The sequence below is a fragment of the Epinephelus moara genome, chromosome 3 (assembly GCF_006386435.1).
Source record: "Epinephelus moara isolate mb chromosome 3, YSFRI_EMoa_1.0, whole genome shotgun sequence".
Taxonomy (NCBI): Eukaryota; Metazoa; Chordata; class Actinopteri; order Perciformes; family Serranidae; genus Epinephelus; species Epinephelus moara.
This window is the reverse complement of record NC_065508.1, coordinates 3,145,879-3,162,398: the sequence shown is the minus strand read 5'-3', so window position 1 is coordinate 3,162,398 and position 16,520 is coordinate 3,145,879. Positions and strand designations below refer to the sequence as shown.

Below are 16,520 nucleotides of genomic sequence, written 5' to 3'. Positions count from 1 at the left end.
TATATATATATATAAAAGCATAATTATAAGGCTACGAAAACCAAACGAATTTTATTTTATAGCGATTATACACTTATATAAACATATTAATGGGTAGAATATTCAGATTCAGATTCAGATTTGACAATAAACCATGCCAAATATTACACACTGGCCCTTTAACACCTGGTTTAAAACCAACAAAATATCAGTGTCATCTGTCGTCAGTAGTCATTAAATGTTAAATTGTTGGCGTTAGACTCTGTCCTGTCATTGAATGTTGGTCACCTGACGCCACAACCAAAATTCAACCAAAAGGTTTAGTCTTGTTCAACAGCTATTTCTTTTTGCAGCTGTTTTGATGCATAAAGTCTGAAGTCACAGTTAATAATAATGTGATGACTGATGTCTTTCACTGAGCTATTTATCTCTTAATAGAAATACTTTTTTTTTTTTTTACCGGTAAACTATAAGGTGAAAAATAACTTCCAGCAGTAACTGGAGCACAACATTTTGTGAAGTCAGTTCAAATGGCCTTGAAGTAAAATGACTGATGATTTTTGGATTCACTACATCATTTGGCAGTGAGACAGTGTACCTCACAACGGTATGTAATAAAATATAATCCCACAGTGTCATCCACTTTTACTGCTGAATTGCTCTCGGTGTTAATTTAAGGTTAACTTTTAAAGTTAGACCTGAAATGCTCTGAGGTTTAATCATTTACTCCAGCGGTAACCCCAAAGACTGAGCCAATTTACATAAACCAGTCTGCTGGTGATTTCAGTTATTGTTTGACCAAAAGAGAAACTTTGTTGTATTGTTATCTGACATAGAGCATCATAAACAAAATCATCCTATCACCTTTTATATACAGTATGATATAAAAAGTTGTCGTGTGATGTACAAACTGATATGTAGTCAGATATATTGTTTGCAAAAGTCATCACTGTGGTTTGCTCAATAGTTTGCAGTGGTCAAACTAACATGATAGTGACGATGATGTTTGATATCAAGAACAAAAAATGTCCTATTCACATTTTTGTCATTTTCAATATAGGATAACTTTTTAATCACATAAAATTTCCTCCCACTGCTATCCAATTATTTATAGAACCTAAGGTGTATCTAAGGTGGTATTCAGCAAGATCTCAACAAGATTCATGACAGCTTTTTAAACGTAACTTTATTTGCATAGCACTCTCAAGTCAGAGTAAGAGTAGAGCTAGGTGATACGGAGAAAACCGTTGGCGCTTTCACAAAAGATTTACACAATGAGATTAAAAAAGAAACCAGCAGTAATGTGGATATAAAGACTGAGTGGGTGAAGGCAAATAATTGAACAGCCAGAAAATGACATCAATTTACAGTAATGCAGCCTTTAAAACCAGGAAAAGACACTTACCAATATACAATATCCCAAATCTTAAATTATATAGTGTCATATCACGTTAATGATGCAATAATATATTGCCCAGCCCTAACTGAGAGATTTGGAAACAATAAAACAACTGTAACAAGACATGATGTGTTTAAGATCCTTGCTGTCGTCTTTAAGAGGTTTCATTTGCACTCATGTTACCTATTGTTGTTTTTGTACACCATATAAGTAGGGCTCAAGACAAATTTCTAACTCAGTGGGACAATAAAGTTAATCTTGATATATAGGTTCAGTGCCACTCTCTGTTTGCATTTTTAACTGCATATTTCCCACTTCAAAGATTCCTCGTACATAAGTGATAACGTAGTTACTGGAAACTATGGGACATTTTCCTGTGTGGTGTCATAAGCTCCAAATGAGGCAGAATTGTTCACTGGAAATGCGTAACGCCCTTTGAAACCCATTGGTACAGTGTATCACCACTCCCTTAAAACCATTACTGATCACTACCTCAAACAGAAAATTACTTTTACTTGAACAGTTAATTATATCAATGGGAGTTCATTGAAAGTTGGATGGAAGACTGGATGTGATGGACAGTCCACTATCATTGTCTAACACTGGATTAGTTTGATCAACTTAAATGAAGATGAAAACCTGATTCTTGATAGACCTCAAATGACCTGTGTGGACAAGAAAGAGGAGACAGTCTGTGACATGGTTGATTTTGTTTAGAAAAGAAGAAAAGAACTAGTCAGCAGGGGTCATAACCACATCAATGGTGTCACCGTTCTTCCTGTTCTGGAAACTCCACTGTATTATGTTTAGTCAGATTCTTCTTATTATAAGAGCAGGTTATGGGTTTATATTTGATAAACAGATCAGTCTCACTGAGATCAGAATCTATTTTTCAAGAAGGAGCTGGACACAAGAAAACATTGCAAACTCAAGACGAATAAGTGCCAAACAAATACTTGTTGATGGACGAAATATTGGCCTTGCAAAATCAGAGAAGTCAAAGAGAAGTAACATTTACAATTGTTATATACTAGTACTACTACTATGACTACTAAAACATCAATCCATTTTCATCTGCTTATCCGGGGCTGGTTTGTGGGGCAGCAGGCCGAGCAAAGCACCCCAGACGTCCCTCTCCCCAGCAACGCCTTCCAGCTCCTCCTGAGGGACCCCAAGGTGTTCCCAGGCCAGGTGAGATATGTAATCCCTCCAGCATGTTCTGGGTCTACCCTGGGGCCTCCTACCAGTGGGACATGCTAGCAACATCTCCAACAGGAGGCGCCCAGGAGGATCCTGATCAGATGCCCAAACCACCTCAACTGACCCCTTTCGACACCAAGGAGCAGCGGCTCTACTCCGAGCTCCCTCCGGATGCTCCTTACCCTATCTCTAAGGCTGAGCCCAGCCACCCATCGAAGGAAACTCATTTCGGCCGCTTGTATCTGCGATCTCATTCTTTTAGTCACTACCCAGAGCTCATGACCATAGGTGAGGGTTGGGACGTAGATGGACCAGTACATCGAAAGCTTCGCCTTCAGGCTCAGCTCCCTCTTCACCACGATGGACCAGCGCGGCGCCGCATCGCTGCAGAAGCCGCACCAAACATGTTCAAATATTGTTATTTTATTTTCAGCATTTTTTGTGAGTCATACAAATTTACCATTTCCATTTTTGTCCTCTCTTCTGTTTTCTTGTCTTTTCTTCATTTGTCGACAGCCTCATATAAACACACTGATGTGTACAGTCGAAAGGAAACTCAACTCATATATTTCCGCTTTGGAAGATTTTATTGATTGCTTTCAACTCCTCTGTCTACAATGTTTACCTTAATAATAACTAAAATGCCATTTCTTATATGATGAATAAATAAATATTTAAATAAATAAATAATAAAGATAATTACATGGCATCACAATGTCAATACAGTTGCTTTTCTTTAGTCAAAATAATTTATATAAATATTGCATGTAGTTTCTATACAAAATAACTTATTAAAATTGTCTGTGCTGCCACTTTAACACTATAAAAGGTACAGTACGGGTACATAATAATTATATCTTGGTATAGAAATACACAAATTATCTTCATTCATTATTGTACAAATTACAGATAATACAGATTAGAATAAAGTGGCACCAATTGAATACATACTGAACCTAAATGTGTTTGATTTCAATAAATATTCCATCTGTTGCAACTTAAAGCAGCACACAGCCTCCACCTTTGGCTTCCACAAAGTTTGGGTCGAGGTCATTGGGCAGCTTGCCGTTTTCTCCCCAGATGTTCAACTCTCCAAACACACCTGTCTCGATCATCTCCTCCTGCCAGGGGATTGGGATGTTGCCAGAAGCAAAGTCATTGTAGAACTCAGTGTCCTTGTTATCCAGGACCACACCTTTGATCGTGCTGAAGGCGCCCACATCGTCAATATCTTTGGCATAGACCATCGTAGCACTCGGTACAAATGGTGGAGGTAGCATACCTTTATATGGAACACAGAGGACATACAGAAATGTAAGCATGGCTTATGGCAACTACCTTTCATTTTGTATTTTTGCTCCTGCTTGTGCCATCCACATCTTGAGAATGTGCCTGATTTTGTAGCCGTCACCCACCTGCCTCCATTCGGCCCCAGTTAATCTCTTTGAAGAAGGGCTGATTCCTGAGCTCATCGCAATTATTATCTTTAAACCCGAGGCGTTTTGCTGGATCCTTCATCAGCAGGCCTTCACAGAAGTCCTTGCAGTCTTTGCTGAAAGCTGGTGTATATGAAGCAGGATCATTTAAGATTCTGCGAGCTACCTCCTCATTCTCCACCTGAAGAGAGAGAAAATCATGTAGGTATGATTTGGCAACAAAGAATTGGCGCTGGACAAGAGCGGAAAAGTCCCCTGATGCGTCTATGCATGTTCAGTACCTTCTCTCCTCGTACTCTAAAGGGCCCTTTGGCGGCAATCATCTCAAACAGGGTGACTCCCAGCGTAAAATAATCCACAGAGTAGTCGTATTGCTTCTTCTGGAGCAGCTCTGGAGCCATGAAACCTATATTCATAGACAACATTTCCCATAGAATAGACTGCTTTGAGAGACATGGTCTATGTGATGGTACAGATTTTGTTAACGCAGTAACATTAATGTGGGTGATAGCGTTTCCTCTCCACTGGGCCAGTGTCGTTAAACTTCACTTAAAAATACTGTATTCGTTCACTCACCTGGAGTTCCTGCATATCCAGTAGTTGTGTCTTTTCCTGGTGGAAGTTCAACAGCCAGACCCAAATCTGACAGGCGGACGTGTCCTGAATGAAAAGACTTTGATTACAACAGTTTCATGACAACAAACTGTTATGTACAGCCCGTATTCACTCCAAACTAACACTAAAAGAATGATTGATTAATGCATCATGAAGTCTGTCTGGCTGAAATTACTGTATATTATCTTGGGAGCTCATGTTCAGATATTACAGAAAGACATTTCGTTATTTATTCATTTTCCGCTTTTGTTGCCTTGAGGAGAATCCTTTTGGTAGTGTGTCAGCACAGTAATATACTGTATATAACGGTGAGTGCTATTTATTGCTGAAAACTACTCTCAGCTAGGTTTTCTGATCTGTGATCATGTCACTGTGCTCTTTACAGCATCTTACTTCAATGTAAAGAAGTATTTTTTAAATTCTTTTTCATATTATTAGATTTAAGACGCATTCACATTGGCGCTGTTTGGTCCGCTTTAAACGAACCCTTGTCCACTTCCACGGATAGTTTGTTTCGTTTGGAGTGGTGTGAACGCTCATTCGAACTCTGGTGTGGCCCAAATGAGTGAACCCTGCTCCACTTGGAAACTGGAGGTCTCAGTTCACTTGCAAGTGAACCATGGTGCGGTTCACTTACAGTGGGCAATGCAAACGGACTATCCAGCGAACTAAAGAGAGGAAGTGACGTTAAAGCACATTGCATTTTGGTGTTTGGTGTTTTTGTGGTGACCAAGCCGGCTGAAGGGGATGGATTTCCGTTTTCGGTCCTGGCCAATCAGTGAGCTGGGTTTTCTTCTTCCTCATGCTTTTTTTCTTCCTGGTCAGTGGTCGCTTCGGGCAATACCGTCCCCAAACTAGCAGCTGTTGTAACTGCGTGATGTTGTCCAGACTGTTCCCAAACTAGCAGCTGTTGTAACTGCGTGATGTTGTCCAGACTGTTTAGTCCGCTTTAAAAAGTGCAGTGTGAAAGTGAACCGAACCAAATGAAGGTGTGACATTTTTTGGCATTCCCCGCCCAATCAAACCAAGTCTCCCAGACCTTCCTGGTGTGAATGCGGCCTTAGATTGTGTAGATTTTGTCTAGTGATTTGTCTCTTAGGTATGTGGGCTGATGCCTGTTTTAATCCATAACTCTGAACTGAACCTGTACTGGAGCTTATTAGTGGCGAGACATAGGTTACTGTGGGGATTTACTCTAGTTAACCCTGACCCTGTCTTGGCTCAAGCTAGTTAACTGCTTAACCCACCAATATTGCTTTGTAGACTAAGCCCTGAGAGACAGACTAAATCAGTGTTTATACTGCTTTAGTGGTTGGCTCAAAAATGAAAGCCACATTCAAATGGTTGTAGAGTAAAGATGGTTTGGTTGGGACGGACAGAGTGTCTTTGGAGCTTTGGTATCAGTACATACATGCAGGGACGTGAAATGCTACAAAGAAAATGGCTGACCTGCATCATCCAGCAGTACGTTCTCTGGTTTGAGGTCTCTGTAGATGATTCTGTGCTGGTGAAGGTGCTCCAACCCACAGATGATCTGAGCTGTATAGAAACACGCTCTCTTTTCATCAAAGCCAGGATTCTTTTCATTCACATTATACATATGAAACCTGCAAGAGAGGGTGGGATGTTATTTTCTGAAGCCTCTGTGAAATCAAGAAGTGTAGAGGAGAGAGGAGAAGATACACAAGACTCCTTTTGTTAGTCTGTGACTTAAAGCATGATGCACCTGAGGGCCAAGTCTGTACGTCAGCCGTGAGGTTTAACTACTTTACGTAGGCTGATTAGTAGATGTGAGAGCTGTGAAACACTGTTCTCATGATGTTAAGTACAGAAACCAGTTTGAAACGTGTGTTTAAAAGGCATAGTGCTTCAGCCAGTCTATGGATATCAGAGTGTGTGTGTGTGTGTGTGTGTGTGGCAGTATTTGATGTTTATAGAGCACCTGAGGTCTCCACCATTCATGATGGTCATAACTAGGCAGAGGTCAGTCTTGGTCTGGAAGGCGTAAGCCAACGTCACAATGAAGCGGCTGTGAACTTTTGCAAGGATGCGCTTCTCCACAATTGCTCCCTGAAAACAAATCAAACATCAGAGCATGATTAATGCAGCTAAAGCAAGAGTGTACAACATCAGCTATTAGAAAATAAATTCCTGAATAAACAAGTTATGAGGACATTATCATTCCTTATAGTTGTGTTCAAGTTAGGCGTGACATGTCAAGGGTTAAAGTTCTTGGGGCCTGGTATTTTGAATGCTGTCTACCAGCAGTTAGTCAGGAAGTGCACTAGGCTTTGACACCAAGTTTTGTGGTGGCCAAACAGTGGTGTTACAATTTCCAGGTCCATCAAGTGATGCCTTTGCAGTCAAAAGACTTTTTCCCATATACTTACATTGTAAATAGACATCTTTAAATCAGTGGAAACATTTGTTTTAGTGTCACAGCCCCTACAAAATTATTAATTTCCCTATCAGGATTTGATCCATTTGGTCCAGTAACATTTGGAAAGTCTAGAGGAGCCGCACGATGGTGCCTGCTCTATGGGCCCCATGATGAAGAAGATTCTTTGTAATCTTATACCCAGGAAGTCGAACTTTTTGGCTTCAAACATGCGTCACTCAGCAACTGTCATAGGAATGAATGAGGCCTGGCTTCCAACGCTGTATCCAGTTCCCTTTATTCATCTATGGGTTTAAGCTACTCAAGGGGTGACTACCCGTGTGCCATTATAAGCCATCAGTCTGCAGATTAGTTTGAATTTTGACTTTAACAGTCTGTATACATAAACGTGACATGTTAAATCTAACTTGAAGAACTTTAAGTGTGCTTATATTAAGCCAAAGAACAGCCAGGTCCTGCCAGGGTGTCTGCAGGTCCCTAAAAAGTCTTAAAATGTCTTAAATTCAATTTTTATAAATATTAGGCTTTAAAATCTATTAAATAGTCTTAAATTTGAATTTGCGGGGTTTTAACTGGTACCACCATTCCATCTAATTTAGTTTATCCATCTTTGAATTTCTTTTGTCAAAGTGAGTCAAACTCTTCTGTGTCAAAGTCCACATTTCTGATATTACAAATCTTTAAAGCTACCACTGAACCTAATACTTACCTCCACAAATCAGTCTTACATTTGGTTAAAAATGATCTTGTGTATCTGCAGACAACCTGGACAGCAGAGAGGTGAATATCGTGTTTGTACATAATGATGTAGAAAGACGTTCTGCATATAAGCAAATGCTGTACATGGATCTTGTGGGTGTGGCATGGTTAAGTTTTTATTTCTCTTGTGGTAAGGCCCACCTGGCTTTACCAGTCTTTATCAGTCAACAATGAAAGTGATGCCTTGTTGTCACAGTGCTGCTCTAACAGCAGACAACAAAGTGAAAAGTTCATTATCCACAGATGCTTTTAGAAGCAGTGGGCTTCAGTGTACTATCTCTGAGCTGCTTTGTGAGGTCTTTAAGATTAGAGACACAAGCTTCTTTGCATTGAGCCGTTGTGGTAAAAACTAAACCTCCACGCTCACTGGGTTATGTTCTCTCGCCACCTGTTCTATCTTATGGCTGCTGTACGTCAGCATGAGGTCACCATTACACTGATATCACTGTGCGTGTTACTCTTTGATAGACACGTCATGAATGGCTGTGGGCGGGGCATCAGATGCCACATCAGTGCTTTACCTCGTAGCCTTTGCGTTTCTTCAGCCTCTTCTTGTCCAGCTTCTTGTTGGCATACATTTTGCCCGTTGCTTTAGCCTGACAAGCAAACACTTCCCCAAAACCTCCTTTACCCAGGACCCTGAAGTCCATGAACCACTCCTCATCATAAGGTTGGCTCTCCATCCATTTAAACTGAACAAAGCGCAGGAAGTACATGCTGTTCTTGAAGCCATCTATGGCATTCTTCTCCAGGTGTTTGAGCAGCTGCTGCTCGCTCTCTTTAAACAGGTCACCACGGACGTTCTTGAAGTCTTCAACAACCCGGGTGACGGCCTTCTCCTCCAGGAAGCTGCAAAAATTCTTTGAAGCTGACTTGTAGTATTTATTGACAGTTTTCTGGGCCTTCTGCACTCTGTCCTTCTCTTGGCTGACGGTGTAGTCTTCAATGTCTTTCCACAGCTCTCCAGCATTTTTATGGGTGGCGTCACCCACCAGAAACTGTTGGAACAGGCGCTTGCCGATGGGCTGTTTGACACACATGCTGTCAAAGGTCGAGTCTATGGATGTTTTCATGTGTTCACAATCTCTGATGTGTGGGAGCTTCAGCCTGGCACGCATCTTCTTGTCGCGCATGGCGGCTGCTGCAGCTCCATCCACACTGCCACGGGCTGAAACGTAGGCAGAGTTTGCCACCACTGTCTCCAAGCCACCAATGTCCATGGCTGCACCTTGGTCTAACACACAAAACACCATTAAGGAAGTTAATGAGAGCGCTGAGAAATGTCTACTTAATGAGTCTTTGAAAATCAGTATGACCCTGGGTACTGTGATGGCAGCAGAGTTAAATGGGGGATGCATTTTGATTAAATCTGTTGTCATATTCTATTCTTAATGTTACTGCTTTGCTTTTACTTTATCTCCCATTTAAAGATAAAAGCTTTTTTGTCCTGTGTCCATTATTTTAAGTAACAGTTATGACTTTTATTCATGGGTGGATTATGAAACAATGGGCCCCTGCATGGTCAAAGATATGCAGAAGCATATGCACCATGTCTCAGACTTTGTCGTGGTTTTGTGTCTCTTTGAGATAACTTTGTGTTTTTTGGTTGTTTAGTGTCACTTTGTATTCAGCTGGTGTCTCCTTGAGGTTGATTTGGCTGTTTTTTAATGTATTTTGTGTCTCTTTGTAGTTATTTTTCATCTCTTTGTGGTCTTTTTGAGTCTCTTCTTGGTCAGTGTGTGTTAATTTGTGTGACATTTGGCAGGTGAAGGCCATGGGGCCCCCTGACACTTTGGGCTCCTGGGCCTGTTCCCTGTAAGCCAGTTCAGCAGTCCATCTGTGCTTCTATTGCACCAGCACATTGGTCTGATCTGATTCCATTTTTATATAGCCATTCAAACACATTTTTGTACAAAATGTTATATATGAGAGAGAGGGTTTTTTCTCTTGTGACAGTTGAATATAACTTTATATGGCATTATTATAATGTATGACATCAATCATCAATATTAGGTGCATGCCATGGTACTTTTTCAGTACGCTCATTTCTTTGGGGTCTGTTTCATTTTGGAGGTGGAGAGGGAAAATGTAGTTATATGCTGCCCCCTGCTGTTCAAAAGACAACAGTCACTAAAGGGTGCATTTGATTACAGATGCCAGGACAGGAAATTAAAAGCTTGCTGCACTTGCTTGTGCACGCAATCACGCAGTGCAAGGGATTTGTGAAGCTGTGAGGAAGAGAAGCATTAGCTCATGCTGCTGATTACCTCCCTTATGTTTGCACTACAACATCATTAAGGTAATTTCATTATATATATCATAAAACAGAGGAAATATTCATTCCTCAGCCTGCTTTGGATCCTTTTATTTAATGCATAATTTGAGATATTCTCTGCATCTTTTGCATTAGATTTCTTCCTGTATTATTGAGCTTTGGTGCAAAAAGACAAATCAAGAAAGGACTTTTTGCCTGTTAACCCTGAGGACAGTTATCAAGGACACTCATCATGCATGTGTTACATTGTCCAAAAGACCCTATCTGCAATTAAACATTATTTAATCTCTGCTGATATCATACTGCATGCTGGACGCTTTATGTGCTCTGCAACATGTGCAAAATTACATCTCCCTGCAACAAAAAGAGACAGGTGATGCATCACTGGATCGCTTTGTTAAGTCTTTCTTGGTGTATATTTCATATGAATAAGCCGCTCTGTCTTGACCTGGTACATGTAGTACTGAAAGTGATTCTCTTGGCTGGGTAGGTGCTTTCCTGACTCTATGTAATCCAATTAACACTGACTGTTGACACCAGGGATTTACAATATAGATAATTGACCTCCTTGTTAATTAACCTACATTTTTAGACTGGTGTCTAAATGCGTTTAAAGGGTTGGAAGATTTAAACAAAAGTGAGGCTCTTATCACAGAGTGTATGTGTATGTTGTATTTTACTGCTGTAGACATTCAAGATTGTGTCAAGTTTAACTCCTTTATATACTGGTGTGTAGTTTATATCTGCAGCAACGCATCATTTTCTATAAGATTATGGTTTGCATTGCTGTCCTGTTAGGATTACATATCTCAAAAAGCGCTTAGAAACACAGCTGTTTTCACAATGCATTCTCCAGCTTATCCAAGGAGGTTTTAAATATATATTTTCTTTAATAAGTAGGAGAATTTAACAAACACATAGCTTAAAGCAACCTCACATCCTTCAGTTTATCACAAACATTCAAATTCACCTAATCAAGAGACACATAATTGTCACTGGACAGGAAGGGTGTGAAAAATTATAAGCAGACAAGTAACAAAAAGAACAATACTTGCCTGTGAAAAGTATGTGAAGTAAGAAGTACGTTGAATTTGCACATAGCAGTTTTTGAGTTAATGTATTTAGTTACACTCCAACACTGATTAGACTCTGGGTCAAAGGAAATTTTGCCAAACGAGTTGATGTCAGGATTTAGGTTTTAATTTTGAATTATGACATATTGATCATGGGAAGAAAATCTTAACAGCATATATAGATATCATATAGGTATAGCACTCACCGCTCTTTCTTGCTGTAGACGGGAATCAAATGAGGACTTGAGAACTGTAAATTAAATCCAACATCCAACATCCAGCATGTATCTTTCTCTCTTCTTTGCTCTGTGTTCTTCCATTAACCAGAACAAACAGAGATAATTTCTGTCCTATCGGGGTCTTGAAGACACTTCCTTTCTTTAAAGTGTCTGACTCTCCCCTCCTGGTTCTTGTTGCTACAGTGTGGTGCGGTGGGGCAACAGGTCGAGGTTTACCCTGCACCTGAAATCCTACTTGGTTGTTCATTAGCTGGTGAGGATTACACCCTGACATTATTGGAGGGAGCAACTCTGCACAAGCTATTAGTGTAACTCTGCAGGGGTGATTATTGATGAGGTGCTAACTCAGTGCGCGTCTTTCAGCTGTTCAGTACAGTGTTCATGCTCCATTTCAGTGAGTTTTCTTATAAAATATGGCAAAAAGCATCAATTTGTTGCTATAATTGATTGATAATTGTCCTGTTATCCTTGTCCAATCTATGTTTTGACTCATGCCACTGATAAATAAAGTCAAATCACCTCAATTTTGACTTCATTTTGCCAAATAATATGTTGAGTGACAGCCCGGCTCAGACGCAGCCTGCAGATTGAAAGTGGATTGATTCCTGCTGGTGTCTAAGAGCACAACTGCTGCAAGTCTGTAATCTTTCAACCAACATAACATAATCTTTGAACTACTCTACGTCTGTGTGAGCTGCACTGCATGAGAGTTTATGTTAACTGTAGATGCTGCACATGACTCCAGACGTTTACAAAAGCATTCATACATGCACGAGTGGGTGTGAAAGAAAAGATGTGGGTATGTTTCAGGTAAGAGGATTAAGTGGATGGTTGAGGAAACGGAGAAGAGGGATTTAGATCATGAAGCCAAAGAGGAAAGGCGTGTCAAACAGCAGATCAGATCACCTGTTGAAGATTAAATAACTGGTTATTCATGATTGCAAATGCAAAGCAATGGCTGGAAGGGGGAGGAAATGCACAGAAGCAGCTGCGCAGTCACATTATGGTTTGCATAGGCAGATTGACACATAGTGAACCAGCTTCAGTTTCCCTTTGCATAACACTTGACACAGAATGGTAGAATGTTAGTACTGCCATCAAAATCTAAATACACTGCAGGTAAAAAGATGATTGCGACTGTACTTCACTGCATCAGTTTACCTTTTCTGTTTTGTAGCGACCACAAACTCAGCACATTGAAACATTTGCTAATATGAGGTGTCCGTGTTCTGAGGACTGAGCATGTTTGGACTTTTGTATGCAAGTTCAGCATTTTGTATTTAAAGGTAAGAATATGGAAAGTCAGTTTGACTCTTTGCACATTGAACTGAGGCAAAGCAATCAGAAAACACTAAAATGTGTTGATGTGACTTATGGGCCGAGGATGCACCCCCCAAAGCCAGCAGAAAAGTTAGATAAAATCCTTCAGATACTGGGTAAAGGCCAGGAAGCAGCTAAATATTATAGGATGCTGATGGAATGTGAGGGGGAGAAAGGGATCTCAGCCCTGGGACTTTCCTGGGAAAGAGACTTGGGGTATCATATGATGAACAGCAATGGGCTAAGGTGGTAATTCCCGAACAATGTCAAGGGACTTGAGGGTTAGACTTATTCAATTTAAGATTCTACATCGATTTTATTGGACCCCGAGTAGAGTCTTCAGACTTGGTTTAAAAGATTCAGCTACTTGTTGGAAGTGTTGTGTGGATGAAGGTACAATGATACATGTGATGTGGTCATGCCCTAAGATGAAGATTCACTGTTATATTGTCAGTGTCGTAAAAGGACAGTTTGTCCTCTGCCCCAAGTTATATATATGTTAGGAGACTGTAAAGTGCTGTTTGCTTTTCCCTATCCACTAAAATCCTGGACACAAACTGCTATTATGATTGGGCAACATATCATTCTCAGGAACTGGAAGAAACATGGAGAACCTCCTTTCAAGGACTGCAGGGTTACTAATTAGGTAAAGTAGCTGCATATGAAAGGATGTCATATATTTATTTACTACTTTTTTTAAAATTTTTATTTATTTATTTTTATTTTTTATTTTTTAATTTATTTATATGTATATATATTTTTACAGAAGCGTATTGCATTCACTTGACAAATTAAAAAAAAATCTGTTTTATTGAGTAATTTTTTCGGAGTATTTTTTCTGAGTTAAGAGAGCAACAGAACAACAGACGCTTTCATTCCTTTCTTGAGAGCTCGCTGTAATGGAAGCAAACATGACCCGAGACTCAAATTCTCACGAGATTTTGAAGTATCTCGTCTCCTCGTTCAGGAAAAAAAATTACCACGAAAAAAAAAACAGAAAAAAATTACCAAAAAAAAACCCCAGAAAAAAAACAAACCCCGATAAACAGAAAATATTACTCAGAAAAACAGAAAAAATACTCACAAAAAAACAGGGCTTTTTTTATTTGTCAAGTGAATGCAATACGCTTCTGTAATATTTATATATTTTTTAATCATTATTTATTTATTTACTTATTTATTTTTGCTTGAGATATACATAGTCACCATATTGCTCAGATGACCCCTCCTTGTTATGGGGGGGTGGGAGTGTTCTGTGTTGCAATAGAATGCATTTTGTATTGTATGTGATGCCATTGATTTGTATAGGCCTATTATAAAATAATAAAACACAAGTCATAAAATGTGTTGATGGTGCAGGTTTTACAAAGGCAAAGAAAGTAATGGGCTATTCTGACTGACACGTCTGACAAGAGGTTAGTTTTTTGGTAAAGTAAAAATATAATTTCATTTAAAAGCCCACTTACATTTGTCATTTTTACTCATATAGAGAGAACCCCTCAGGATCAGACTCAGGTGTTTTGACACTTTAAAAAGTGTTACAGTTCATGATCTGACCTACATCCACAATGTGTGGCTGAATTAACCTTAAAGTGCTAATCTGTTTACAGCTGCTGTGGTGCCACCATCCCAGACTGTCAGCAAACTGGTATTTTTGGCCAGACAGGACTGTGTGCTATTTTATGCAAATGAAGGCAGATTTTTGGGAGAAAAACAAATAGAGGGCTTATTAGAAGAAACATTTGTCATAAAACATAAAATATATTCTATTCCGGCCAGTATAAACCCACTTCCTGAGCTGTGCATCAGGGTGGGGCTCAAAAGACCCTGAGCCCAAATCCTATTTAAAAAGGGGTAGAGGTGAAACAGATTTTAAGTTCAGGTCTAATCCAGCTCAGTGACGAAGAACAAACCCACCCACCCAGACAGGGAGTTCCACCTGCAGGTCAAGACACTGATACCTGCATAGATCAACCCTCTGAACCCTTCAAATCACAGGTGAGAGCACCGCTCCGTTAACCATCTCAAAAGACTTCAGTATAAACATTGTCTGGGTTTAATTCATTCAGCGTAAAGTCAAAATCCCATTACATTTGCACACACTCATTTGAGTTGTTAAAATACTTGTGATCCTCATGCAGCTGAGCTGTAAGTGCTCTTCAGCTGATTAAAACAGAACAAGAATTCACTGTTCTCCTTCAACTATAATCTCTAATTGAGAGTGATGGTGCTTCCCTGCTGACCCAGTAGGCTATTAACTCACTTCACCAAGTCTCATAGCTTTTTTATTGCTTTGTTTTTTATTCCAAACGCATTTTATCATTTTATTCATTATCTAATTATTGTGTTGATCAGATTGATCTCATGTGGGTGTGACGGATACAGCAGCAGCCTGAGGTTATCTGAGCATGATAGCAAATTCTCTCACAGATCTACTGGTCCCGATAAGGACAACTGGACATGTTGCGCTAATCAGGGTCGCCCATTCCTTCACATGCTACTTTTCATTGGCTGAAGAGACGGGCGTGAAACATACGCAATACGCCGTGGCATAGACACGTACGTCTATGCGCCGTGGTACCAGTCTCCACGATGAGACGTTTAGGGAACGCACAGAATGTACGACCAATGGCTTATGATATGTGCCTATTTGTGTGCTACCTCTGGGGAGACATGATTTTTTAATTTAAAAACATATCTATCTATCTATCTATCTATCTATCTATCTATCTATCTATAGTAGGTTTATATGTGTGTGTGTATGTGGTAGGTTTTTAGCTAAATTCAATAAGCATGCCACACTTAAAGAACATGCAGTGTTGGTTTCTGGGAGGTTTAAAAACAACCGTTGTTAGTCAGTGTAACTTTTCTTCTCATGTCCAAAACTGAGTGGAAACAGAGTCAGGATAAAATAGTTAAAATGGTGATACAGTGTCACTGATAAAATTAGACACTCTGATCTCTAAACATGAAGATGAGGATTGTCCTCTGTGACCTGAGGTGGGTAGTAACTAGTTACATTTACTCAGTTACATTTACTTGAGTAACTTTTTAGATAAATTGTACTTTTCAGAGTAGTTTTAATGCAAAATACTTTTTACTTTTACTTGAGTTATATTGTTTTAAAGCAACAATACTCTTACTTGAGTACAATATTTGGCTACTCTACCCACCTCTGAGTACATAATTACATATATATATATATATATATATATATATATATATATATATGTACAGTATATATAAGAATATATTTGTGTTTCTTGTGCCTTGGTTTATGTTATGTTTATAAAGATTTAATTTATTTTTGTTTTAGTTAAGCGGTAAAATACATGAATTTGCAGATCATTATTTTTGATTGATTGATTGATTACGTTCATGTTCTTATTTTACAAATAAATCAGACGTTACTCAACAGTTACTCAGTACTTGAGTAGTTTTTTCACCAAATACTCTTTTACTCTTACTCAAGTAATTATTTGGATGACTACTTTTTACTTTTACTTGAGTAATATTGTTCTAAAGTATCAGTACTCTTACTTAAGTACAATATTTGGCTAGTCTACCCACCTCTGTCTGTCTGTGACTTAAAAAATGTCTAGTGTGTGCATATAAATATAGTCAACTAATTAATTCGATTTTTTCCCCCTCAAAGACTAATTGAAATTTAAAGGGAGATGTATTTCGATTTCTAAAGACAATAATACCCACAACGGAAAGTTACAGTAAAATTACATATACTGGAATTCGGAATTACGACTTTACGAGGAGCTCTTGAACTACTCCAATGTCTGCGCATGGATGCGACTCAGCTGGTGTGTGGTGAG

At 39.3% G+C, this 16,520-nt stretch overlaps 1 protein-coding gene across 1 annotated transcript; it reads right to left on the bottom strand.

Moving 5' to 3' along the window:
- Positions 1-3,153: 3,153 nt before the first annotated feature.
- grk1b (G protein-coupled receptor kinase 1 b) lies at positions 3,154-11,534 on the bottom strand. The gene is made up of 8 exons (XM_050040428.1): positions 11,341-11,534; positions 8,308-9,020; positions 6,572-6,699; positions 6,079-6,236; positions 4,591-4,674; positions 4,296-4,420; positions 3,994-4,195; positions 3,154-3,860 (listed from the first exon to the last, which is right to left on the bottom strand). The coding sequence occupies exons 2-8, from the start codon at positions 9,004-9,006 to the stop codon at positions 3,577-3,579; spliced, it is 1,680 nt and encodes a 559-aa protein (XP_049896385.1). The 5' UTR covers positions 9,007-9,020; positions 11,341-11,534; the 3' UTR covers positions 3,154-3,576.
- Positions 11,535-16,520: the final 4,986 nt, after the last annotated feature.